The sequence below is a fragment of the Somniosus microcephalus genome, chromosome 13, assembly GCF_052327205.1.
Source record: "Somniosus microcephalus isolate GS21.2 chromosome 13, FLI_Smic_1.0, whole genome shotgun sequence".
Classification (NCBI taxonomy): Eukaryota; Metazoa; Chordata; class Chondrichthyes; order Squaliformes; family Somniosidae; genus Somniosus; species Somniosus microcephalus.
Window position 1 is genome coordinate 4,644,602 of NC_140999.1, and position 27,122 is coordinate 4,671,723.

Consider the following 27,122-nt stretch of genomic DNA (forward strand, 5'->3'; position numbering starts at 1 on the left):
GGGGGAAGAAGGAAAAGCGCGGGAGGCGCCATTTTAATCCATTGGGGAAGAAGGAAAAGCACGGGAGGCGCCATTTTAAACCACCCAAGATGCCGAAGAGTGGCAGCATCACTATTTTCGATAACAAAATAGAAGACTGGACCACGTATGTGGAAAGAATTGAAGTGTACTGCAGGGCAAATGAGGTGGCCGCTGAAAAGAAGGCGTCGGTATTATTAAATTTGATGGGCGCGAGAACGTACGGCCTATTGCGAAATTTAATTACCCCAGCTAAACCAATGGAGAAAAGTTTTGAAGAGATTGTCAATATCTTACAGGAACATCTAAACCCTACACCGCTGCTGATAGCAGAAAGATTCAAGTTCCATAAACGAAACCAGCACAAAGACGAGAGTAATGCTGACTATCTTACGGAACTACGCAAGTTATCGACACACTGCCAGTTCGGAGCAGGACTGGCAGATACCTTAAGGGATAAGTTTGTCTGTGGGCTCCAGAGTGAAGGAACCCAGAAACGACAACATACCACTGCAACATAAGGTGGATAATTTCTTGTTTGCTTACCGAAATGCAACACATGCAGTCACCAACCAAGCTCCAGCCATGATGTTCTTTAACCACGGGTTAAGATGTCGCCTGGACTTGCCCAAACAAACATAAGACGAGATGTTGAGAATAAGCAATTCCAGCACATCAATGAAAAGCCAACCAGGAGCTTCAAGATAGGGCAACCAGTCTTGGCCCGCAACTGCCGAACAGAAAAATGGCAGCCAGGAACGATATGCACACGGCAGGGACCACTAATGTACACAGTGGACGTTGGAGAGAGCATCGTGAGACGCCATGCTGACCAGATTCTAGAGTCACAGGAACAAGTCAAACCCATACCACGAGCATGCGCACCTGGTGATGAACCCAAAGTACAGATTGCGTCTACCTCAGAATCAGTGGTATTGGAAGCTGATGAACCAACCAATGACAATGAGCCAGAATCGACTCCGCCACAAGAACAGGATACTCAAGAAAGGCGCTATCCAGACAGGATCAGGAAGCCTCCTCAAAGACTGAATTTATAAATGATTACTTTCAGCTGATGTATATAGTACAAAGAAAATTGTAATTGTAATTAGTTATTATTCAATTGTTAAATGAATGTTATGTACTGTTTATCTAAAAGGGGAGGAATTGTTGTGTATGTACCTTTAAGAGAGAACTGCTTTTATACTGTAGTACCGGTAGTGACCACACCTGTATATAAAGCAGTAGCAGGCTTCTGTACTTTCAGTTCCAGCATACCCTCTGTTCAGTAAACATCTCTATTACCGTTCTCCTGCAGTCCGTGTGTTATTGATGCACGGACACTACACAGGACCTTATTGAAAGCCTTCTGAAAGTCCAAATACACCACATCCACTGGTTCTCCCTTATCTATTTTACCAGTTACATCCTCAAAAAATTCCAGTAGATTAGTCAAGCACGATTTACCCTTTGTAAATCCATGTTGACTTTGTCCGATCCTGTCACTGTTTTCCAAGTGCTCTGCTATTACATCTTTTATAATGGACTCTAGCATTTTGCCCACTACCGATGTCAGGCTTACCGGTCTGTAATTCCCCGTTTTCTCTCTACCACCTTTTTTGAATAGTGGGGTAACATTAGCTACCCTCCAATCCATGGGTACTGTTCCAGATTCCATCGAATTCTGGAAGATGACCAGCAAAGCATCTACTATTTCTAGGGCCACCTCCTTAAGTACCCTAGGATGTAGATTATCAGGCCCTGGGGATTTATCGGCCTTCAATCCCATCAATTTCCTTAACACCATTTCCCTACAAATACTGATTTCTTTCAGTTTCTCCCTTTCATCAGACCGTATGTTCCCCGACATCTCTGGGAGGTTATTTATGTCCTCCTTTGTGAAGACAGAACCAAAATGTATATTTAATTGGTCTGCCATTTCTTTGTTCCCCATTATAAATTCCCCTGATTCTGACTGCAAGGGACCTACGCTTGACTTCACCAATCTTTTTCTTTTCACATATCTATAAAAGCTTTTACAGTAAGTTTTTATGTTCCCCGCAAGCTTACTCTCATATTCTCTTTTCCCCTTCTTAATTAATCCCTTTGTCCTCCTTTATTGAATCCTAAACTGCTCCCAATCCTCAGGTTTACTGCTTTTTCTGGACAATTTATATGTCCTCTCCTTGGATCTTATGCTATCCCTAATTTCCCTTGTTAGCCACGGTTGAGTCACCTTTTTTGTTTTATTTTTATGCCAAACTGGGATGAACAAATTCTGTAGTTCATCCATGCGGTCTTTCAATGTTTGCCATTGCCTATCCACCTTCAACCCTTTGCGTGACATTCCCCAATCAATCCTACCCAACTCGCGCCTCAGACCATCGTAGTTTCCTTTATTTAAATTCAGGACCCTAGTCTCTGAGTCAACTACTTCACTCTCCATCTTAATGAAGAATTCTATCATATTATGATCGCTCCGACCCAAGGGGCCTCGTACAACAAGATTGCTAATTAATCCTTTCTTGTTACATAATACCCAGTCTAAGATGGCCTGATCTCTGGTTGGTTCCTTGACATATTGGTCCAGGAAACCATCCCGTAAACACTCCAGGAATTCCTCCTCCACAATATTGTTACTAATTTGGTTAGCCCAATTTATATGTAGATTAAAGTCACCCATGTTGACTGCTGTGCCCTTATTGCACGCTTCTCTAATTTCCCTTTTAATGTCATCCCCAACCTCCGCATTACTGTTTGGAGGTCTATATACCACTCCCACTAACGTTTTCTGCCACTTGGTATTTCTCAGTTCTACCCATACAGATTCCACATCATCGGAGCTAATATCCTTCTTACAATTGTGTTAATCCCTTCTTTAACCAGCAATGCTACCCCACCTCCCTTTCCTATCAGTGTTACAATGAGTGGTGTAGGGTATATCAGAGTGTTACAGTGTGCAGTGTGGGGTATATCAGTGTGTTACAGTGAGCGGTGTGGGGTATATCAGATTGTTACAGTGAGGGGTGCGGGGTATATCAGAGTGTTACAGTGAGGGGTGTGGGGTATATCAGTGTGTTACAGTGAGAGGTGTGGGGTATATCAGAGTGTTACAGTGAGGGGTGTGGGGTATATCAGAGTGTTACAGTGAGGGGTGTGGGGTATATCAGAGTGTTACAGTGAGGGGTGAGGGGTATATCAGAGTGTTACAGTGAGGGGTGTGGGGTATATCAGAGTGTTACAGTGAGGGGTGTGGGGTATATCCGTGTTACAGTGAGGGGTGTGGGGTATATCTGTTTTACAGTGAGGGGTGTGGGGTATATCCGTGTTACAGTGAGGGGTGTGGGGTATATCTGTGTTACAGTGAGGGGTGCGGGGTATATCAGTGTTACAGTGAGGGGTGTGGGGTATATCAGAGTGTTACAGTGAGGGGTGTGGGGTATATCAGTGTTACAGTGAGGGGTGTGGGGTATATCAGAGTGTTACAGTGAGGGGTGTGGGATATATCAGAGTGTTACAGTGACGGGTGTGAGGTATATGCGTGTTACAGTGAGGGGTGTGCGGTATATCTGTGTTACAGTGAGGGGTGTGGGGTATATCAGTGTTACAGTGAGGGGTGTGGGGTATATCAGAGTGTTACAGTGAGGGGTGTGGGATATATCAGAGTGTTACAGTGAGGGGTGTGGGGTATATCAGTGTTACAGTGAGGGGTGTGGGGTATATCAGAGTGTTACAGTGAGGGGTGCGGGGTATATCTGTGTTACAGTGAGGGGTGTGGGGTATATCAGTGTTACAGTGAGGGGTGTGGGGTATATCAGTGTTACAGTGAGGGGTGTGGGGTATATCGGTGTTACAGTGAGGGGTGTGGGGTATATCGGTGTTACAGTGAGGGGTGTGGGGTATATCGGTGTTACAGTGAGGGGTGTGGGGTATATCAGTGTTACAGTGAGGGGTGTGCGGTATATCAGTGTTACAGTGAGGGGTGTGGGGTATATCAGTGTTACAGTGAGCGGTGTGGGGTATATCAGTGTTACAGTGAGGGGTGTGCGGTATATCAGTGTTACAGTGAGGAGTGTGGGGTATATCTGTGTTACAGTGAGGGGTGTGGGGTATATCAGTGTTACAGTGAGGGGTGTGGGGTATATCGGTGTTACAGTGAGGGGTGTGGGGTATATCAGTGTTACAGAGAGGGGTGTGGGGTATATCAGTTTTACAGTGAGGAGTGTGGGGTATATCTGTGTTACATTGAGGGGTGTGGGGTATATCAGTGTTATAGAGAGGGGTGTGGGGTATATCAGTGTTACAGTGAGGGGTGTGGGGTATATCCGTGTTACAGTGAGCGGTGTGGGGTATATCAGTGTTACAGTGAGGGGTGTGGGGTATATCTGTGTTACAGTGAGGGGTGTGGGGTATATCAGTGTTACAGTGAGAGGTGTGGGGTATATCTGTGTTACAAAGAGGGGTGTGGGGTATATCAGTGTTACAAAGAGGGGTGTGGGGTATATCAGTGTTACAGTGAGGGGTGTGGGGTATATCAGTGTTACAAAGAGGGGTGTGGGGTATATCAGTGTTACAGAGAGGGGTGTGGGGTATATCAGTGTTACAGAGAGGGGTGTGGGGTATATCAGTGTTACAGAGAGGGGTGTGGGGTATATCAGTGTTACAGTGAGGGGTGTGGGGTATATCTGTGTTACAGTGAGGGGTGTGGGGTATATCAGAGTGTTACAGTGAGGGGTGTGGGGTATATCAGTGTTACAGTGAGGGGTGTGGGGTATATCTGTGTTACAGTGAGGGGTGTGGGGTATATCAGAGTGTTACAGTGAGGGGTGTGGGGTATATCTGTGTTACAGTGAGGGGTGTGGGGTATATCAGTGTTACAGTGAGGGGTGTGGGGTATATCAGAGTGTTACAGTGAGGGGTGTGGGGTATATCTGTGTTACAGTGAGGGGTGTGGGGTATATCAGTGTTACAGTGAGGGGTGTGGGGTATATCAGTGTTACAGTGAGGGGTGTGGGGTATATCAGTGTTACAGTGAGGGGTGTGGGGTATATCTGTGTTACAGTGAGGGGTGTGGGGTATATCAGAGTGTTACAGTGAGGGGTGTGGGGTATATCAGAGTGTTACAGTGAGGGGTGTGGGGTATATCAGAGTGTTACAGTGAGGGGTGTGGGGTATATCAGAGTGTTACAGTGAGGGGTGTGGGGTATATCAGAGTGTTACAGTGAGGGGTGTGGGGTATATCAGAGTGTTACAGTGAGGGGTGTGGGGTATATCAGAGTGTTACAGTGAGGGGTGTGGGGTATATCAGAGTGTTACAGTGTGGGGTGTGGGGTATATCAGTGTTACAGTGAGGGGTGTGGGGTATATCAGAGTGTTACAGTGAGGGGTGTGGGGTATATCAGAGTGTTACAGTGTGGGGTGTGGGGTATATCAGTGTTACAGTGAGGGGTGTGGGGTATATCAGTGTTACAGTGAGGGGTGTGGGGTATATCAGAGTGTTACAGTGAGGGGTGTGGGGTATATCAGAGTGTTACAGTGAGGGGTGTGGGGTATATCAGAGTGTTACAGTGAGGGGTGTGGGGTATATCAGAGTGTTACAGTGAGGGGTGTGGGGTATATCAGAGTGTTACAGTGAGGGGTGTGGGGTATATCAGAGTGTTACAGTGAGGGGTGTGGGGTATATCAGAGTGTTACAGTGAGGGGTGTGGGGTATATCAGTGTTACAGTGAGGGGTGTGGGGTATATCTGTGTTACAGTGAGGGGTGTGGGGTATATCAGAGTGTTACAGTGAGGGGTGTGGGGTATATCTGTGTTACAGTGAGGGGTGTGGGGTATATCAGAGTGTTACAGTGAGGGGTGTGGGGTATATCAGTGTTACAGTGAGGAATTCTCCTTCGTGTCCTTGTGAATATTTATCCCTCAAGTAACAACAACATCAAATTGCATTTATATCGCGTCTCTAACGTCTTGAAACGCCCCAAGGCGCTTCACCGGAGTGTAATCAGACAAGATTTGATATCGAGCCACATAAGGAGGTATTAGGACTGGTGGGTGGGTTTTAAGGTGCAACTTAAAGGCGCAGAGAGAGGCGGAGAGGTTTAGGGAGGAAATTCCAGGATTTCGGTCCCAGGTAACTGAAGGCACGGCCGCCAATGGTGGAGTGATGGAAATCGGGGATGTGCAAGAGGCCGGAATTGAAGGAGCGCAGTGATCTCGGAGGGTTGTTCAGCTGGAGGAGATTACAGAGATAGGAAGTGGGCGAGGCTCTTGTGTATGTACCTTTAAGAGAAGAACGGATTTTATACTGCAGTACCGGCAGTGACCACACCTGTATAAAAAGCCCTAGCAGGCTTCTGTACTTCAGTCTGACGTTTACTCTCTGTTCAGTAAATACCTGTTTTATTGTTCTCCCGCAATCCGTGTATTATTAAGGCGCGGACTCTACAGTGGCGACGAGCAGGTTCGAACTCACCTGCAGTACTGCATCACCTCACGGGGATCTTTCCCTGAGAAGAAGCTTCTTGGAGGTCGAAGTCAGAGCAATGGGCGTCGACCGCGGGCAACTGCCCAAGGATCCATCGGAGTTCGGAGAATTGCGGGAGAGGCTGTGGAGAGCTGGGCTTGGCTCCCCTTTCAAGGTGTTCCAGCAAATTGTGCTGGTAGCAGGTAGTGCGCTGACCCTTCCGGACTGTGGCGGGCTCGAGCTCGATCGAGCGGCTCTGCAAAGGGGCCGCGCAGCGTCGCCGGGAGAAAAGAGAGAGAGAGAGGGTGGAGCGCACAGGGCGCGGTCGGTGCTCAAGAACCGGGCAGCGGAGAGAAAATAAATGAGGGGAAGGAAAAGTGAGACGCGCCGAAGCCGCGGGTCGCCGCCATTACCCTGTAGAACGCTAGGAGCAGCGTGGCAGCAAGGGGAAGAAGGAAAAGTGCGGGAGGCGCCATTTTATTCCATTGGGGAAGAAGAAAAAGCGCGGGAGGCGCCATTTTAAATCACCCAAGATGCCGAAGAGTGGCAGTATCACTGCTTTCGACAACGAGGTAGAAGACTGGACCACATATGTGGAAAGAATTGAAGTGTACTGCAATGCCAGTGAGGTGGCCAATGGAAAGAAGGCGTCGGTATTATTAAATTTAATGGGCGCGAGAACGTACGGCCTATTGCGGAATTTAATTACCCCAGCTAAACCAATGGAGAAAAGTTTTGAAGAGATTGTTAATATCTTACAGGAACACCTAAACCCTACACCGCTGCTGATAGCAGAAAGATTCAAGTTCCATAAAAGAAACCAGTACAGAGATGAGAACAATGCTGACTATCTTACGGAACTACGCAAGTTATCGAAGCACTGCCAGTTCGGAGCAGGACTGGCAGACACCTTACGGGATAAGTTTGTCTGTGGGCTCCAGAGTGAAGGAACCCAGAAACGAATACTTTCGGAAAAGGACCTGACGCTAGAACAGGCTTTCAGCGTGGCAGTATCCTACGAAGCAGCAGCACGGGGAGCTGCGGAAATACAACAGAAACCACAAGAATACAGCGCTAACGAAATGGCGTATGGAGCAGAAAAGTGCTATCGCTGCGGCAGAACAACCCATGATCAGAAGGACTGCTGGTTTAAGGACAAAGTATGCAGGCAATGCGGGAAAATGGGACATATAGCAAGAGTCTGCAGCTCAGGAAAGAAAACCAACACTACAAGAACTACTAAGGAAAAGTACAAGAAAGTAAAAAAAATGACAGACAGTAGTTCGGAAGATCAGGAGAGTGATAACGACTCCGGGAGCAGGAGACTAAGTTGTCTAAAGTTACACAACGTGATTGCAAAGGAGGATCACCGAACCATTTGGGTCACCCTCATGATAGCAGGGTCCCAAGTAAAGATGGAATTGGATACAGGATCAGCCCTAACTGTCATGAATCGACGAGACTATGAGCGGCTATTCTCACACATACCCTTAAAGGACACGTCCATTGTATTGAAGACATACACGGGGCAAAAAGTCTACCCCAGAGGAAAAATAAGGGTGCCAGTTAAATACAACGGCAAGGAAACACAGAAACTGTATCTATATATACTACAAGATGGAGGACCACCATTATTGGGACGTGAATGGATCCGAAAAATACAATTGGATTGGCATTCCATTCAGGCGCTAACTGTGACTGACAAAAAGGATGATGACGTCACACCTGGACGACTGTCACAAATTCTAACTGACGCGAAAGAGGTGTTCCAACAAGGACTTGGGACTCTAAAAGGAGTAAAGGCAACGATAAAAATCGAAGGTAACGCAAACCCAAAATGTTTTAAGGCCAGACCGGTGCCGTACGCGATCTGCCCAGCCGTTGAAGCAGAACTGGAGAGTCTGGAGCGTTCGGGTGTGCTGTCCAAGGTGGACTGGAGCGAGTGGGCCACACCCATCGTTCCTGTAATGAAGAAATCATTGAGCAGCACGCCTGGGGAGCCGAAGAAGGTTCGCATCTGTGGGGACTTCAAGGTAACTGTGAACCCAGTCCTGCACACAGTACAATATCCACTTCCACGGATAGAAGATATTTTCGCCTCACTATCTGGAGGGAAACGCTTTACGAAGATTGATCTGGCCCAAGCGTATCTACAAATGGAGGTGGAAGAAGCATCTAGGAAATACCTCACGATAAACGCTCACAAAGGCCTTTACCAGTACAATCGACTGGTATTCGGGGTAGCATCAGCCCCGGCTATTTGGCAGAGGGTGATGGAACAAGTCCTGCAAGGGATCCCAGGGACCCAGTGTTATTTGGACGACATCCTGGTTACGGGCGAAAATGACAGTGAACACCTTGCCAACCTGGAGCAGGTGCTCACTAGATTACAGGAATATGGGCTACGAGTCAACCGCCCCAAATGCGAGTTCTTCAGGAGACAAATCTCGTATTGTGGCCACATGATTGATGAGGAAGGGTTGCATAAGTCGCCAGACAAGATTGAGGCTGTAGTCAAGGCTCCAGCACCGGAAAATGTGTCGCAACTGAGGTAGTTTCTCGGGCTGGTGAACTACTACCATAAGTTCTTGCCGAATTTATCTACAATTCTGCACCCACTGAACACCCTGCTGCAAACTGGAGTAACATGGAAATGGAGTGATGAGTGTAAGCGTGCCTTTCAGAAATGTAAATGCCTAATCACTTCAAAAGAAGTGTTGGCCCACTACAACCCAACACTACCGATTCGGTTGGCATGTGATGTGTCTCCCTACGGCATCGGAGCGGTGCTGTCACACAAATTCCTTGACGATTCAGAGAGGCCAATAGCCTTTGCGTCGCGCTCGTTAACCTCAGCCGAGCGTAACTACGCCCAGATTGACAGGGAGGCCCTCAGCCTGGTGTGGGGGGTGAAGAAGTTCAATCACTATCTGCACGGGCAGAAATTCACCCTACTGACTGATCATCAGCCCTTGGTCTCCATTTTTAACCCAAAGAAGGGCGTTCCGGTGATGACGGCGCAACGGTTGCAAAGATGGTCACTTTTCCTAGGGCCACATCAGTACGACATAGAGTACAAGGGTACGAAGCAGCATGGAAACGCTGATGGGCTGTCGCGTCTACCGTTGCCTACGGTAGAGGAAGCACCTGCAGTGGACCCTGTTGAGATATTCCATGCGACCATAGTCGAATGTCTGCCTGTTACAAACTCAATGTATAGAGAAGGAAACCCGAAATGACCCGACACTCTCTCGGGTCTATGATTTGACGGTGAAGGGATGGCAAGCACATGGCGACTCACTGTTGCCAGCATTCTCGCCAAGGAGAGAACAGCTGTCAGTGTGCCGGGGGACCTTGATGTGTGGATCCCGAGTGGTAATTCCACCCAAGTTGAGAGACAGAGTGCTCAATGAGCTTCATGAGGGTCATCTGGGAGGGGTAAAAATGAAAAGCCTAGCCAGGGCTTATGTGTGGTGGCCGGGAATCGATAAACAAATCGAGGACCTGACCAAGAGCTGCTCAGGATGCCAGAAAGTCCAAAATGCACCACCACAGGCCCCTCTACACCCATGGGAGTGGCCCTCATCTCCATGGCAACAGGTACACATTGATTTTGCTGGTCCATTTATGGACTCAGTGGCCTAGAAATTCAGTTTGGGCCCGCCAGCTGGCTTGCGCCCAAAAGTTAGCGCTGCGCGCGGAGCCAGTTGCGCCCGTGAGATATTCAGTTTTTGCGCCCCAAGTTGGAACCGGGTGCTGTTCCAGGGTGTGCCCGCCCCCGCTTGGGGCGCTGAAACTGAATTTCAGCGCTCTAGGTGCCGCTGCGCCACCTGATGCGATGCGGCAGGCTGCGGTACTGCAGGCCTCCTCCTTCTCTTAAGGTGGAGGTGCCTGCAACGGGGAGATCGCCGCTGGATTGTGCCAGCAAATGAGCCCGGCACCACGGAGAAGTGCCGGGCTCGCGGAAAGCAGCCGGCAATGCCGCGGGGGGGGGTGGTGGAGGAGGCCGGGAAGGAGGTGCGGGCAGGCGGCCGCCGAAAAAGCGGCCGGCCGCACCTCCACCTTTATGCGCCCCACTAAGGCTGCAGTAAGGCCCTGGTCTCCGGATGTTAGTAGCGGCCGCCACGGAGGAGGCGGCGGCAACTGAATATGGGGGTCGGGCCGGCATCGGGGCGGAAACGGGGCACTGCGCACACTGATGATGTCATCGGTGCCGGCGCAGCGCTACCGGCTACCGCCGCCATTACCGCCGAGCTCAATATCAGCGCAACCTCCTCTACTGGTGCAGAGGTCCTCTTTGGGCCTTAACTGGGTGCAAAGCCCACTGAATTTCTAGGCCAGTGTTTCTAATCACCGTGGATGCCCATTTGAAATGGCCAGAGGTCATCAAAATGTCCTCCACCACCACGGAGAAAACTATTGCAGTCCTACGGACCATCTTCGCCAGGAATGGCTTGCCAGAACAGATTTGCTCCGACAATGGGCCACAGTTTGTGTCCGAGGATTTCCGGAGGTTTCTGAGGAATAATGGGGTGAAACATTACACATCTGCCCCATATCATCCAGCCACAAATGGATTGGCTGAGAGGTTTGTTCAGACCTTTAAAAAGGCAATAAAGGTGATGTATAACGACAACATACCACTACAACACAAGGTAGATAATTTCTTGTTTGCTTACCGGAATGCGACACATGCAGTCACCAACCAAGCTCCAGCCATAATGTTCTTCCCGAAGGCTAAGATGTCGCCTGGATTTGCTCAAACCAAACATAAGACGAGATGTTGAGGATAAGCAATTCCAGCACATCAACGAGAAGCCAACCAGGAGCTTCAAGATAGGACAACCAGTCTTGGCCCGCGACTACCGAACAGAAAAATGGCAGCCAGGAACGATATGCACACAGCAGGGACCACTAATGTACACAGTGGACGTTGGAGAGAGCATCGTGAGACGCCATGCTGACCAGATTCTAGAGTCACAGGAACAAGCCAAACCTATACCACGAGCATGTGCACCTGGTAATGAACCCGAAGTACAGATTGCGTCTACCTCAGAAGCAGTGGTATTGGAAGCTGACGAACCAACCAATGACAATGAGCCAGAATCGACTCCACCGCAAGAACAGTATACTCGAGAAAGGCGCTATCCAGTCAGGATCAGGAAGCCTCCTCAAAGACTGAACTTATAAATAATTATTTCAGTTGATGTATATAGTACCGAGAAAATTGTAATTGTAATTAGTTATTATTTAGTTGTTAAATGAATGTTATGTACTGTTTATCTAAAAGGGGAGGAATTGTTGTGTATGTACCTTTAAGAGAAGAAGTGATTTTATACTGCAGTACCGGCAGTGACCACACCTGTATAAAAAGCCCTAGCAGGCTTCTGTACTTCAGTCTGACGTTTACTCTCTGTTCAGTAAATACCTGTTTTATTGTTCTCCCGCAGTCCGTGTATTATTAAGGCGCGGACTCTAGAGAGGCCATGAAGGGATTTGAAAGCAAGGATAGAAATAGACTTAGAACAGAACCTGAATGGGTCATTAAAGTGCGCGGGCTCAGGTGGAACAGGAATCCTGCCCACATCCTGGTCTGCAGTTAAACGGGTGGTTCCAAGTGGAAAATCTAGGTTTCCATCTCTCTCTCTGTCTCTCTCTGTCTCTCTCTCTGTCTCTTTCTCTCTCTCCGTCTTGCTCGTTCTCTCTCTCTCTCTCTGTCTCTCTCTCTCTGTCTCTTTCTCTCTCTTCCCGGCTCTTTTTTTCTGTCTCGCTCTCTCTCTGTCTCTTTCTCTCTCCGTCTCGCTCGTTCTCTCTCTCTCTCTCTGTTTGTCTCTGTCTCGTTCTCGCTCTCTCGCTCTTTCTCTCTCTCTCTCAGTGGTGGTAGCGCTGGACTCTATTTCAAAGTTGTGGGGAGCTTGCAGTCCTGGGAACAGGTTAAATCAATCTGGTTTTATTATCTCAGCCCAGGAATGAGACGTGGGATTTGATTGTGTTACACTGCCACCTAGAGAACAGGTACTGTGATCACATTTGAGCATTTGCTCATTTACAGATCAGGAACGAAGGAAAGAAGAGGGAGCTGCAGATTACAACGATAGGTTGGGGGAACGGAGAGTCAGAGTGGTAGAGGCTACAGAGTGGGGGAGGAGAGGGTGAGGCTGGAGAGTGGGAGGGGAGAGAGAGACTCAAAGAGGGACTGAGGCTGGAGAACAGAGGAGGGGGGAGAGAGAGAGAGAGAGACGGATGGGGGGTGGGGAGAGATGGAGTCCTGACAGGGGTGGGAGGCAGACACCCTGGAGAGAGAAAGGGGAGAGAAAACAAATTGAAGGCAGAGACTGGGATGAGCAAGACATGATAAGCCGTGGCTTAGTGGGTAGCGCTCTCTCTCGTGTCCGAGTCAGAAGGTTGTGGGTTCAAGTCCCACTCCAAAGACTTGAGCATAAAATCTAGGTTGACACTCCAGTGCAGTACTGAGGAAGCACTGCACTGTCGGAGGGGCAGTACTGAGGGAGTGCTGCACTGTCGGAGGGGCAGTACTGAGGGAGCGCTGCACTGCCGAAGGGGCAGTACTGAGGGAGTGCCGCACTGTCGGAAGGTCAGTACTGAGGGAGCGCTGCAATGTCAGAGGGGCAGTACTGAGGGAGTGCTGCACTGTCGGAAGGTCAGTACTGAGGGAGCGCTGCAATGTCAGAGGGGCAGTACTGAGGGAGTGCTGCACTGTCGGAGGGGCAGTACTGAGGGAGTGCTGCACTGTCGGAGGGGCAGTACTGAGGGAGCGCTGCACTGTCGGAGGTACCGTCTTTCAGATGAGACGTTAAACCGAGGCCCCGTCTGCTCTCTCAGGTGGACATAAAAGATCCCTCGGCCACTATTTGAAGAAAAGCAGGGGAGTTCGCCCTGGTGTCTTGGCCAACATTCCTCCCTCAGCCACCATCACCTGAAGCACATTAATTGACAATTCCCGATTGCTATTTGTGGGATCTTGCTGCCCTCAAAAATGGCAGCCTCGTTTGCCCACAGGATGGCAGCGACTGCACTTCAAAGTTAACCAGTGCATGAGAAGCCCTTTGAGATATTTTTTGAGAGCGATAAATTGCGATATAAATGCACGCCTGTCTTTACTTGTTGACTGCTATGACATTTAAAAAAAAGTTGAGCCAAACAAAACCAGTTTCTCGTGTGCCTTGCACAGGGCAGGCAGCCCCTCGCTGAAGACATGGTTTGGGGTCAGCAGTGTTTCTGGAATATCTGCTTCACCAAGTGGGGCTGACCACATTGGAGTGTCCCTTTAAATGTGCTAATGATGTTGCTGTGTCCTGTAACTCTCCTCTGCTGTTGTGTCCGGCGGATTTATTATTTTTCCCAGCAGAACCAATCAGTATTCAATCAAATTAATCAATAAAAATATCGATTTTGCTCCACAGGGGGGCCTTCGCCTTTCAGAGGGGCGCTGAAGGGGCGTGGCCTCCGCGGCTTCTCATTTGAATATTAATTTATGTAGCAATAATGACGCAATAAACGGACGCCCCGCCCCTGCACTAACCAGACTCTGATTGGTGAATAGAGCCGGCTCATTAATGGGCCGTGCCGCCCTGTCATTGGTTAGTCATGGTATCAGTCAAGGCGGGGCCGGGATTTGATTGGTGACAAAAACTGTTACAGCGCTGGGGGGCGTTTCCTTCCGGATTCAGAGGCATGTGACTGAGGATCAGAGAGAGAGACAGACAGGAGATACAGACAGGGAGATAGACACAGACAAGGGGGTACAGACAGACACACACAGAGGGAGAGAGAGGATACAGACAGGGAGACAGAGACAGACAAGGGGGTACAGACAGACACAGAGGGAGAGAGAGAGACAGACAAGGGGGTAGAGAGAGAGAGAGAGAGAGAGACAAGGGGGTACAGACAGACCGAGAGAGAGAGACAAGGGGGTACAGACAGAGAGAGAGAGAGGGGGTACAGAGAGCGACAAGGGGGTACAGACAGAGAGAGAGAGAGAGAGGGTACAGAGAGAGACAAGGGGGTACAGACAGACCGAGAGAGAGAGAGAGAGACAAGGGGGTACAGACAGAGAGAGAGAGACACAAGGGGGTACAGACAGAGTACAGACCTGGGGTACAGACAGAGACAGACAGACGGTACAGACAGTAGACAGGGGGTACAGAGAGAGAGACAGACAAGGGGGTACAGACAGAGAGACATAGGGGAATAGAGAGAGAGAGAGAGACAGACCTGGGGCACAGACAGAGACACAGACCTGGGGCACAGACAGAGACACAGACCTGGGGCACAGACAGAGACACAGACCTGGGGCACAGACAGAGACACAGACCTGGGGCACAGACACGGGAATAGAGAGAGAGGTGGCACTAGAGAGGGAGAGAGATATAAATAGATAGACAGGGGGAAATAGAGATAGAGGGGTATACAGACAGGGGAGAGAGAGGGTTGGGTAAGGGGAGAGACAGGGATATAAGGAGAGACAGGGGAAGGGGGTATAGATAGGGGGATAGAGTGACAGGGATAGAGAGAGACACACCGACAGGGGTGGGGGGATAGAGACAGGGGGAGACAGAGGTGGGGGAGACAGAGGTGGGGTACAGACAGTGAGACAGTGACAGAGGGGGGGAGAGAGAGAGAGAGAGAGAGAGAGAGAGAGGGGGCTGGGGTAAGACAGTGACAGAGGGAGAGATAGGGGACAAATAACCAGAAAAAAGCATTTTAATTTTGTGTTCTTTGTGTGGTAATGAAGATTAAATGTTAAATGTATGGATTAGCCTCTTGCAGCTGTTGGAGGGTTCAAGGTTCGATTTTAATCTGACGTTTATGTCGTTGCATCCAGAGTTAGGGACTGGATTGTTGCTGGTTTAATCGTTAACATTGCACATTGACGTGAAGTTTCAGGGTGACTTTGAGAAACTCATTCTGAAAGCAGCAAAGATCTGTCTGGAGCAAGTAGATATCATTTGGATAGGGGCTTTAAAAATTGATGTAAGAGACAGTGGATTGGAGCTGTGTTCTGTCTGTTGGTCCATTGACCTCACCCTCCCCTCTGAATCTCCCCTCCCCTCTGAATCCAGGATGTCAGTCTCCCAGAATCGGGGTCTCTTTGTCCGCCTGCTTGGTTGCTGGAAGCCCCTGTTCAGTGGCAAGTTTCTGCTTGTGACCAACACCGTGAGCTGCGGAGCTCTGATGGCGACTGGGGACGTGATCCAGCAAACCCGGGAAATCCGTCGGGATCCTGACCGCCTGCGGGAGTGGGCTCGAACAGGTAAAGAAAACATTTCTATAGCGCCTTTCACGACCACTGGACGTCCCAAAGCGCTTTACAGCCAATAAAGTACTTTTTTGAAGTGTAGTCACTGTTGTAATGTGGGAAACGCGGCAGCCAATTTGCGCACAGCAAGCTCCCACAAACAGCAACATGATAATGACCAGATAATCTGTTTTGATTGGCTGCTGCATTTCCTACATTACAACAGTGACTACACTTCAAAAGTACTTCATTGGCTGAGGGATGAATGTTGGCCAGGACACCGGGGGAACTCTCCTGCTCTTCTTCGAAATAGTCATCGAGTCATAACGGCACAGAAGGAGGCCATTCGGCCCATCCAGTCCATGCCGGCTCTCTGTAGAACAATCCAGTCAGTCCCATTCCCCCGCTCTATCCCCGTGGCCCTGCAAGTTTATTTCCCTCAAGTGCCGATCCAGTCTCCCCTTGAAAACATCGAGTGTCTCCGCTTCCACCACTTCCGTCGGCAGCGAGTTCCAGGTCCTCACCACTCGCTGCGTAAAAAAGTTTTTCCTCACATCCCCCCTGTATCTCTTGCCCAAAACCTTAAATCTGTGTCCCCTAGTCCTTGTACCATCAACTAGTGGGAACAGCCTTTCCCCGTCTAGCCTATCCAAACCCGTCATAATCTTGTCCACCTCTATCAAATCACCCCTCAACCTCCTTTGCTCTAATGAAAACAAATTCAACTTCTCCAACCTGTCCTTGTAGCTAAGATCCCCCATCCTGGAACCATTCTGGTAAATCTCCTCTGCACCCTCTCAAGGGCCTTCACATCCTTCCTAAAGTGTGGTGACCAGAACTGGACGCAATACTCCAGTTGTGGCCTAACCAGCGCTTTGTAAAGGTTCAGCATAACTTCTCTACTTTTGTACTCAATACCTCTATTTATGAAGCCCAAGATCCCATATGCTTTGCTAACCACTCTCTCAATATGTCCTGCCACCTTCAGGGACCTATGCACATTAACTCCCAGGTCCCTCTGTCCCTGCACACTCTTTAAAACTGTGACATTAAGTGTATATTGCCCCTCTCTGTTCCTTCTGCCAAAATGCATCACCTCACACGTCTCTGTATTACAGTAAATTCCATCTGTCACTTGTCTGCCCATTCTGCTAGCCTTTCTATGTCCTGTTGCAGTCGATTGGTATCATCCTCACTGTTTGCCACACCCCCAAGTTTGGTGTCAAACTAATAGTGGCCGTGGGATCTTTTATGTCCACCTGAGAGGGCAGACGGGGCCTCGGTTTAACGTCTCATCTGAAAGACGGCACCTCCGACAGTGCAGCACTCCCTCAGCATTGCACTGGGAGTGTCCGCCTGGATTATGGGCTCAAGTCTCTGGAGTGGGGCTCGAACTCGTGACTACCTGACTCAGAGGTGAGAGTGATACCCTCGGAGGGAGGGAGGGAATTTTTAGAAACTTGCTTGGCAATATGTAACCCTGTTCCTTATCCCGCGTATCTCCCAACCCTCCAACCCTCCCCCCCCCCCCCCCCCCCCCCTCCTTACCACATACCACATGCTGAAGGAGTTGTCAGGTTTCTGGTCACCTCCATGGCCTGTTATTTTGAGCAGTGCCGACCAGAGGACTCTGGGGGTGTGGTGGGGGGCAGGGGGGGGGGGTGGAGGGATGGTGGTTCTAGCCCAGGTCTATCTGAGATCAGACTGCTGCGCTGCTATAAATTGGCCTCAGCACCATGGGCTGGGGAGGGGGAACGATGGCCGCCCTGCGATCCCTGCTGGATAGTGCGCGGGCGTCTGGGGAGGCCAGGATTGGGGCCCGGCCATGACGACTCCCTCAGTCAAATAGCTCGCCACACTTACGTGCAAAAATGGTAACGGGCAAAGTACCAAAACGGCATCCAGGTCTCGTTCAACTTGTTAACAAACCCTTGATGATACACGGAGTCATTTCCCAAAGAGATTTTTCACCAGGATTCTAAAGGTAAGCAAAGGAGTGGGTGGCCATTCGGCCCATCTGGTTTACCCTTCCATTGAAACCCTCGATTCCTCCCATCACAGTGTCTGCCTGCCTGCCTCTCGGAGGCTCCCACTCCCCTACCCGCAGCCTGTTCCAGATATCGAGCACTCTGTGAGGCAGGGCTTCCCACCATCGATCTACAATCTGCCCCTTTTCCCTAGTGTGCACCTGTTGTCGTGCTGTCAGTTGGCCCCAGAACCGTGGGCCGGGGAGGGGGAAAGGCGGCCATCCTACGATGCCTGCTGCAAAGTGCGTGGAGGTCGGAGGGGGTCAGGATTGGGGTCTGGCCATGATGCCCCCGTCAGTCAACTAGCTCATTCCTGCTCAAAAATGGTCACAGGCAAAGTAGCAAAGGGGGATCCAGGCTCGCGATTTGGTTTAAGTTGTAACAATGACTTGGGATTAACCTTTTCTACTCACTCAATATCTTAACACACCTCTAGAAGGGCCTCTTCTCATTGATGGCCATTCAAGGCTGAATTACATAGGATATACGGCACAGAAACAGGCCATTCGGCCCAACCAGTCCATGCCGGCGTTTATGCCCCACTCGAGCCTCCTCCCGTCTTTCCTCATCTAACTCTATCAGCGTAACCCTCTATTCCCTTCTCCCTCAGATGCTTGTCCAGCCTCCCCTTAAATGCATCGATACTATTCCCCTCAACCACTCCCTGTGGTAGCGAGTTCCACATTCTCACCACTCTCTGGGTAAAGAAGTTTCTCCTGAATTCCCTATTGGATTTCTTGGTGACGATCTTATATTGATGGCCTCTAGTTATGCTCTTCCCCACAAGTGGAAACACTCTCTCTGTATCCACTCTAACAAAACTTTTTATAATTTTAAAGACCTCTATTAGGTCGCCCCCTCGGCCTTCTCTTTTCAAGAGAAAAGAGACCCAGCCTGTTCATGACGATCAGCCATGATCGCATTGAATGGCGGAGCAGGCTCGAGGGGCCGAATGGCCGACTCCTGCTCCTATCTTCTATGTTTCATCCTTTCCTGATGGGTATAACCTCGCATTTCTGGTATTATCCTTGTGAATCTTGTTTGCAGTTTCTCCAGTGCTCGCACTGGCCCTTTTATTCTGGCCAGTGTCATCAGAACAGGAGGAGGCCATTCAGCCCCTCGAGCCAGTTCCGCCATTCAATGAGATCATGGTTGATCTGCGACCTAACTCCATATACCTGCCTTTGGCCCATATCCCTTAATACCTTTGTGTGGTAAACCACTTTTGTCGTTCACTATCGTTACACTATAGTTATCACTGTTATATCGTTATCACTGTTCACACTGTTGTATCACTACACGAGGTCGCCTCTTGTCACGCTGTTATACCTGGGCTGAACACTGCTGACTCCGCCCATGGCTCCACCTACCTGCCCAGGTATAAAGGTGATCGACTGGCTGGTATTCCTCCTTGTTGGATCCGATCACCCACGAGGGTGGGCTCTGTTATTTAGCCAATAAAAACCTATAGTTACTTTCTTAACTCGTCGCTTTTCATTGGATGAATTGATAGGTATATCAATTTTATTGGCTAAATTTAAAAATGTCGACACTTGAGCAGTCAAACTGTAGTGTCCGTGTGTAGATAAAGACACTGAAGACAGGAGTTGGTTCATAGGTATTTACTAAGCAAGTCTGGGGGGGGGGGGGGTTCTAAAGGATATACACAATACACAGGCTTATATAGCCCAAGTGGCAATTACCGGCATTACGCACACCTGGGGCTCTTAAAGGCACATACACCACAATTCCTCCCCTTCTAGCTAACTAGTACATCATATTTTAAGTAATTATTAATTACATGTTATATGCAAAATAATATACATTGCTGTATTAATTAATTATAAGTTAGTCTCTCAGGAGGCTTCCTGACTCGGTCCGGATAACGCCTCGGGGGTGTAGTAGGTTCTTCTGGCAAGGCTGATTCGGCTTGAAGGCCAGTGTCGGGTTCATCGGGTTCCAGTATCACCGGATTGGAGGTAGATATGGGTATCTCTACTTCATCGTTGGATGTATAGCGTGGTGGGGTAGGTTGTCCCTTTTCGGATGACTTGATGATTTGGTCAGCATGGCGCCTTATTATGCTTTCTCCGATGTCCACGGTATACATCAGTGGTCCTAGTCGTGTGCAGATAGTTCCAGGCTGCCATTTCTCGGTACGGTAGTCCCGGGCCAAAACCGGTTGGCCTATCTGGAAGGCCCTAGTTGGCCTTTCATTCATGCCCTGAAACTGCCGGTTCTCCACGTCCCTTCGGATGTTGGGCTTGACCAAATCCAGCCGGCATCTTAGGTTTCTATTGTAGAACATCATGGCGGGAGTTTGGTTTGTAACCATATGTGTTGCATTCCTATATGCAAATAAGAAGTTATCCACCTTGTGCTGAAGTTTTATGTCTTCATTACCCATGGCCTTTATGGCCTTCTTAAAGGTCTGGACAAACCTTTCAGCCAATCCATTGGTGGCGGGATGGTATGGGGCGGACGTGTAGTGCTTTACCCCATTGTTCTTTAAGAACTTTCTAAATTCTTCGGACACAAATTGCGGTCCATTATCAGAACATATCTGTTCCGGCAGCCCATTCCTGGCAAATATGGTCCTTAATACTGTGATGGTTTTTTCCGTGGTGGTGGAGGACATCTTTATTACCTCCGGCCACTTGGAGTGTGCATCAACTGCGATTAAGAACATTGAGTCCATAAATGGACCAGCAAAGTCGATGTGCACCCTTTGCCAGGGAGATGAGGGCCACTCCCATGGATGTAGAGGGGCCTGTGGCGGAGCATTTTGGACCTTCTGGCATCCTAGGCAGCTCTTGGTCATGTCTTCGATGTCTCCATCGATACCTGGCCACCATACAAACGCCCTAGCTAGGTTCTTCATTTTCACTCCACCCAGATGCCCCTCGTGAAGCTCCTTTAGCACTTTATCCTGGAGTTTGGGTGGATTTTTTATTTTCAGATCGGCATACACGTGGAATGTGTCCCATCTTTCCGCATCGCCTGCATGCTTTTTCTTTGAACCAGCAATCCCTCTGGTCATGGTTGGATCTGCCGCAGCGATAACATCTCTCGAAACCCCGTGTCATTTCATGGGTGCCGAAGTCCTGTGGCCTTTGCTGTATCTTTGCCGCTCCTATTGCACTGAAAGCCTTGTCCAGTGTTAAATCTTTTCCAGAAGATACCTTTTTTTGTGTTTCTACACTTAGGGGATCGCAGATGAATTTGTCTTGCAGAGAATCTGCCAGTCCTGCCTCGAATTGGCAGTGTAGGGTATCAACAATCTCCTCAAAATTCTTGTCCATCGGTTCGGCTGGAGTGATTAAGTTGCGTAACAGCTTGTATGTTTCTGCGCCCATTAGATCCAGAAGCACTGAAGCTTTTTTTTCATCTTCTATTCCATTTGCGGTGCAAAACACCTCCACTCTTTCTACATATGTGGTCCAATCCTCTATCTTGTTATCAAAAACATCAATATTGCCAAAGTTAGGCTCTGTTTCGTTATCAAAAGCATCAATATTGCCAGACTTGGGCATTTCAAAAAAGATATGGCGCTTCCCGCGCTTTTTTTTTTTTCTCTCTGTAGCAACGATATGGCGCTTCCTGTGCTTTCCCGCCGCTGCTACCGATAACAACGCTGTTTTACTGTGGTTTCCGTTTATTCACTGTTGGAGACCCGTTCCCGACGGAGGTCTAAACGCTGACCTGCTTGCTGCGCCGGCCGTCTCCCGAGTGCACCCTCCCAGTCCGTTATTGCTTGCCTCCGATTTCGCTGCCTGTCTCAGCTGTAGAGCCCGCCGCTGGAGCCCCAGCCTGACGCCCAGGAAGGATTAGCGCAGTACCTGCCACCAGCTTGGCCAGCTGGTGAAACCACAGTTTCTCTTACTTCTTTGAGTCTTCTGGACGCTGGAGGAATCGATGTCCTTGAGGTGCTGCCGAATTGCAGGTAAGTCCGTTTCCACTTCGTCGCCACTGTAGTGTCCGTGTGTAGATAAAGACACTGAAGACAGGAGTTGGTTCATAGGTATTTACTAAGCAAGTCTGGGGCGGGGGGGGTTCTAAAGGATATACACAATACACAGGCTTATATAGCCCAAGTGGCAATTACCGGCATTACGCACACCTGGGGCTCTTAAAGGCACATACACCACACAAACGACCAGCCAGACGCCCAACTACAACAGCCACAGCAGCCGGCCTGGCTGCGAGCCCTCAGACCACCGTACCTGGACCTAAACCCACAGGCAGCAAACTCAGCCCTCGACTTCGAACACTGGCTGAGCTGCTTCGAAGCCTACCTGGGAGAATCCGGCGTGCCTCAGAAATCCATGCTAAGAGTTCTGAACGCCCAAGTGAGCCCTAAAGTATTCGCACTCATCCGAGACCTTAAAACATACGAGGACGCCATCAACCGGCTGAAAAGACAGTACCAAACCCCGGTAAATTCCATGTATGCCAGACACCTCCTAAGATCCCGCCCGCAACAGCCAGGAGAGCCCGTGGAGGAATTTTTACGGGTGCTACAAGCACTCGGCAGAGACTGTAACTTTAAAGCGGTAACGGCGGCAGAAAATACTGAAGACAATGTCCGCGATGCCTTCGTGAAAGGCCTGCGGTCCGACTACTCACGGCAAAGACTACTGGAAGCAAGGGACCTCGACCTGGACAAAGCTGCAGCCCTCGCTCTCTCTCTGGAAGTGGCCCATCGGGACCTCGAGGCATACTCAAGGTACTGTAACTCGCGACCCTGGGACTTGGGACCAACCCCGACCGCGATACCCCCCGCAGCAACCCCCCTGGGACCTACCTCAGCGTCGGCGTCCCGGACCCGATCGAGACCGCCACCCCCGGTACCGGCTCCGACATCGGACCCCCGCGATCGGGCCACCGGCTGCTTCTTCTGCGGCCAGGCGAAACACCCGAGGTCGCGCTGCCCAGCCAGGAACTCTACCTGCTCAAACTGCATGAAGAAAGGCCACTTCGCTAAGGCCTGCAGAGGTGGATCATCAGAGGCCAGCAGTGCCTCATGCGAGCTGTGGGGGCGGCCATCTTCCTTCAAGGCAACAGAGGCCAGCATCCCCACATGTGAGTCATGGGGCGGCCATCTTTGATACAGGCAACCGACACCAGCAGTGCCTCGTGAGTTACGGGGGCAGCCATCTTCTCCGCCATTTTGTCCAACCTCGTGGGAGACGCCATTTTACCCACCACGCTCGACCGCCACCGTGCCTCTAGACCCGACTACCGCCTCACCCGCAGACTACAGCAACTCGCTCAGCTATACACTAGCCTCCGTCTCACTGGACCAAGCCCGCCCGCATCACCTGTCCAAGTCAATGATGGACATCAGAGTAAACGGCCACGCCACGACCTGCCTGTTCGACAGCGGAAGCACGGAGAGTTTCATCCACCCAGACACGGTGAGCCACTACTCCCTCCCTGTCCTGCCAACGCGCAACCGGATCTCGATGGCATCGAGATCCCACGCCACAGACATCAGCGGCTACTGTGTTGTGACCCTATCGGTTAAGGGTACGGAGTATAAAAATTTTAAACTCCTCGTCCTCCCCCAGCTATGCGCCGCCGTCCTACTAGGGCTAGACTTCCAATCCCACCTCCAAAGCGTCACGCTAGCATACGGCGGACCCCTCCCCCCACTCACAGTCGACAACCAACAGATTTTAAACCGCCCACCGCGTAACACCTGCGGCCTATCCACCCTCAAGGTCCCGCCACCTTCCCTGTTCGCTAACCTCACCCCCGACTGCAAACCCGTCGCGACCAAGAGCAGGCGGTACAGCGCCGGGGACAGAGCTTTCATTAGCTCTGAGGTGCAGCGTCTCCTGAAGGAGGGCATCATCGAAGGGAGCACCAGCCCCTGGCGTGCCCAGGTCGTGGTAGTTAAGACGGGCAATAAGAACCGCCTGGTCATCGACTACAGCCAGACCATAAACAGGTACACCCAGCTGGACGCATACCCCCTTCCCCGCATATCTGATATGGTCAATCAGATCGCACAATATCGAGTATTCTCCACCATCGACCTTAAGTCGGCCTACCACCAACTCCCTATCCTCCCTGAGGACCGCCAGTATACCGCCTTCGAGGCGAATGGCCGCCTCTACCACTTCCTTAGGGTTCCCTTCGGCGTCACCAACGGGGTTTCGGTCTTCCAAAGGGAGATGGACCGGATGGTTGATCAGAACGGGCTGCACGCCACGTTCCCCTACCTAGATAACGTCACCATCTGCGGCCGCGACCGGCAGGACCATGACGTTAATCTGGAGAGATTCCTCCGTACGGCCCAACGGCTGAACCTCACCTACAATAAGGAGAAATGTGTGTTTAACACCTCGCGCCTTGCCATCCTCGGCTGTGTAGTAGAGAACGGAGTCATCGGCCCCGACCCCGAAAGAATGCGTCCCCTCATGGAGCTACCCCTCCCCCACTGTCCAAAGGCTCTGAAGAGAACCCTGGGGCTCTTCGCCTACTGTGCCCAATGGGTGCCCAATTATGCAGACAAAGCCAGACCCCTCATGAAGTCCACATCCTTCCCCCTTACGGAGGAAGCGTGCGCAGCCTTCTCCCTCATTAAGGGAGACATCGCCAAGGCCACAATGCACGCAGTGGACGAGTCCATCCCCTTCCAAGTGGAGAGCGATGCATCCGACTTCGCCCTAGCCGCTACCCTTAACCAGGAGGGGAGACCAGTGGCCTTCTTCTCAAGGACCCTACAGGGCCCTGAGATCCGACACTCGTCGGTCGAGAAGGAGGCCCAAGCGATTGTGGAGGCGGTACGACGCTGGAGGCATTACCTGGCAGGCAAACGATTTACCCTCCTCACCGACCAGCGTTCGGTCGCTTTTATGTTTAATAACAAGCTGAGGGGCAAAATCAAGAATGACAAGATATTGAGGTGGAGAATCGAACTATCCACCTATGATTATGATATCTTGTACCGGCCAGGTAAGCTGAACGATCCCCCTGATGCTCTGTCACGAATTACATGCGCCAGCACGCAAAGTGATAGACTTCAGACCCTCCACAACGACCTCTGCCACCCCGGGGTCACCAGACTTTACCACTTCATTAAGGCCCGCAACCTGCCATACTCCATCGAGGAGGTCAGGACCATGACCAGGAACTGCCAGACCTGTGCCGAGTGCAAACCGCACTTCTTTAGGCCGGACAGAGCAAGCCTGAGCAAGGCCACCCGCCCCTTCGAGCGCCTGAGCATCGACTTTAAGGGGCCCCTCCCGTCCTCTGACCGTAATGTGTACTTCCTCAACATTGTTGATGAGTACTCCCGTTTCCCCTTTGCCTTCCCCTGCCCAGACATGACCAGTACCACGGTCATTAAATGCCTGAACGACCTCTTCGCCTTGTTCGGGTTCCCAAACTATATACATAGTGACCGGGGCTCCTCCTTCATGAGCGAGGAACTCCGTCAGTTCCTACTAGCGAGAGGTATTGCTGCAAGCAGGACCACCAGCTACAACCCCCGAGGGAACGGCCAGGTGGAAAGAGAGAACGTGACGGTATGGAAGGCCGTCCTCTTAGCCTTAAAGTCTAAGGGCCTCCCAACCTCCCGCTGGCAGGAAGTCCTCCCGGCAGCGCTGCACTCCATCCGGTCACTACTCTGCACTGCCATTAACGCCACCCCCCACGAACGAATGTTTGTTTTCCCCAGGAAGTCGACTACGGGAACCACACTACCAACCTGGCTGACCTCTCCGGGGCCCGTCTTGCTGCGAAAGCACGTCAGGGCCCATAAAACGGACCCCCTGGTCGAGAGGGTGGACCTCCTGCACGCCAACCCCCAGTACGCCTATGTGGCTTACCCAGACGGGCGGGAGGACACAGTCTCCTTACGGGACCTCGCACCCTCGGGCATTCCGGAGACACCACCTTTACCCCACCCCCCAATTCCAGCTCAGGTAGACGGCACGCCGGAACCCCACGAGCCTTCGCCGACCACGCAGACACCAGCATCAACACCGGAGAATGCAACACCGCCGCTGCGACGATCAGAAAGGCTTACGAGGCCTCCGGACAGACTGACTTACCAGAACTGGTAGTACACTTCACCCCGCCGGACTCAAATCTAAACCAGGGGTGAATGTGGTAAACCACTTTTGTCGTTCACTATCGTTACACTATAGTTATCACTGTTATATCGTTATCACTGTTCACACTGTTGTATCACTACACGAGGTCGCCTCTTGTCACGCTGTTATACCTGGGCTGAACACTGCTGACTCCGCCCATGGCTCCACCTACCTGCCCAGGTATAAAGGTGATCGACTGGCTGGTATTCCTCCTTGTTGGATCCGATCACCCACGAGGGTGGGCTCTGTTATTTAGCCAATAAAAACCTATAGTTACTTTCTTAACTCGTCGCTTTTCATTGGATGAATTGATAGGTATATCACTTTGGTTAACAGAAATCTATCAATCTCTGATTTAAAATTAACAATTGATCTAGCATCAATTGCTGTTTGCGGAAGAGAGTTCCAAACTTCGACCACCCTTTGTGTGTAGAAATGTTTCCTAATTTCACTCCCGAAAGGTCTGGCTCTAATTTTTAGACTCTGCCCCCTAGTCCTAGAATCCCCAACCAGCGGAAATAGTTTCTCTCTCTCTACCCTATCTGTTCCCCTTAATATCCTGAAAACTTCGATCAGATCACCCCTTAACCTTCTAAATTCCAGGGAATACAACCCTAGTTTGTGTAATCGCTCCTCGTAACTTAACCCTTGGAGTCCGGGTATCATTCTGGTAAACCTACGCTGCGCTCCCTCCGAGGCCAATATATCTTTCCTAAGGTGTGGTGCCCAGAACTGCTCCCAGTGCTCCAGGTGTGGTCTAACCCGGGTTTTGTACAGCTGCAGCATAACTTCTACCCCCTTGTATTCTAGTCCTCCAGATATAAAGGCCAGCATTCCATTCGCCTTTCTGATTATTTTCTGTACCTGTTCATGACATTTAACCCCCGAGTCTCTTTGGCCCCCCACTGTTTTTAGCCTTTCACCATTTAGAAAGTCCCCTGTTCGATCCTCTTTAGGTCCAAAGTGGATGACCTCACATTTGCCAACATTGAAATCCATTTGCTGCAGTTTTGCCCATTCACTTAATCTATTAATACCTTTTTGTAATTTTATGCTTCCCTCTACACTGCCTACAAGCCGCCGATCTTTGTGTCATCGGCAAACTTGGATACGTGGCTTTCTATCCCATCATCTAAGTCGTTAATAAATATTGTGAATAGTTGAGGCCCCAACACAGATCCCGGTGGGACACCACTAGTCACACCCTGCCAATTTCAGTACCTGCCCATTATCCCTACTGCCTGTCTCCT

General features: G+C 50.3%; 1 protein-coding gene across 2 annotated transcripts in view; it reads left to right on the top strand.

Moving 5' to 3' along the window:
- The first annotated feature begins 15,125 nt into the window (after positions 1-15,125).
- mpv17l2 (MPV17 mitochondrial inner membrane protein like 2) overlaps positions 15,126-27,122 on the top strand; it is a 65,443-nt gene continuing 53,446 nt past the window's right edge. Inside the window, exon 1 of one of the 2 annotated variants that reach the window (XM_086004380.1) lies at positions 15,126-15,755. In XM_086004380.1, the coding sequence (XP_085860506.1) occupies positions 15,566-15,755 (190 nt within the window). In that variant the 5' untranslated portion in view covers positions 15,126-15,565. The remainder of the gene's footprint in view (positions 15,756-27,122) is intronic. The other variant, XM_086004379.1, reaches the window with a different exon arrangement.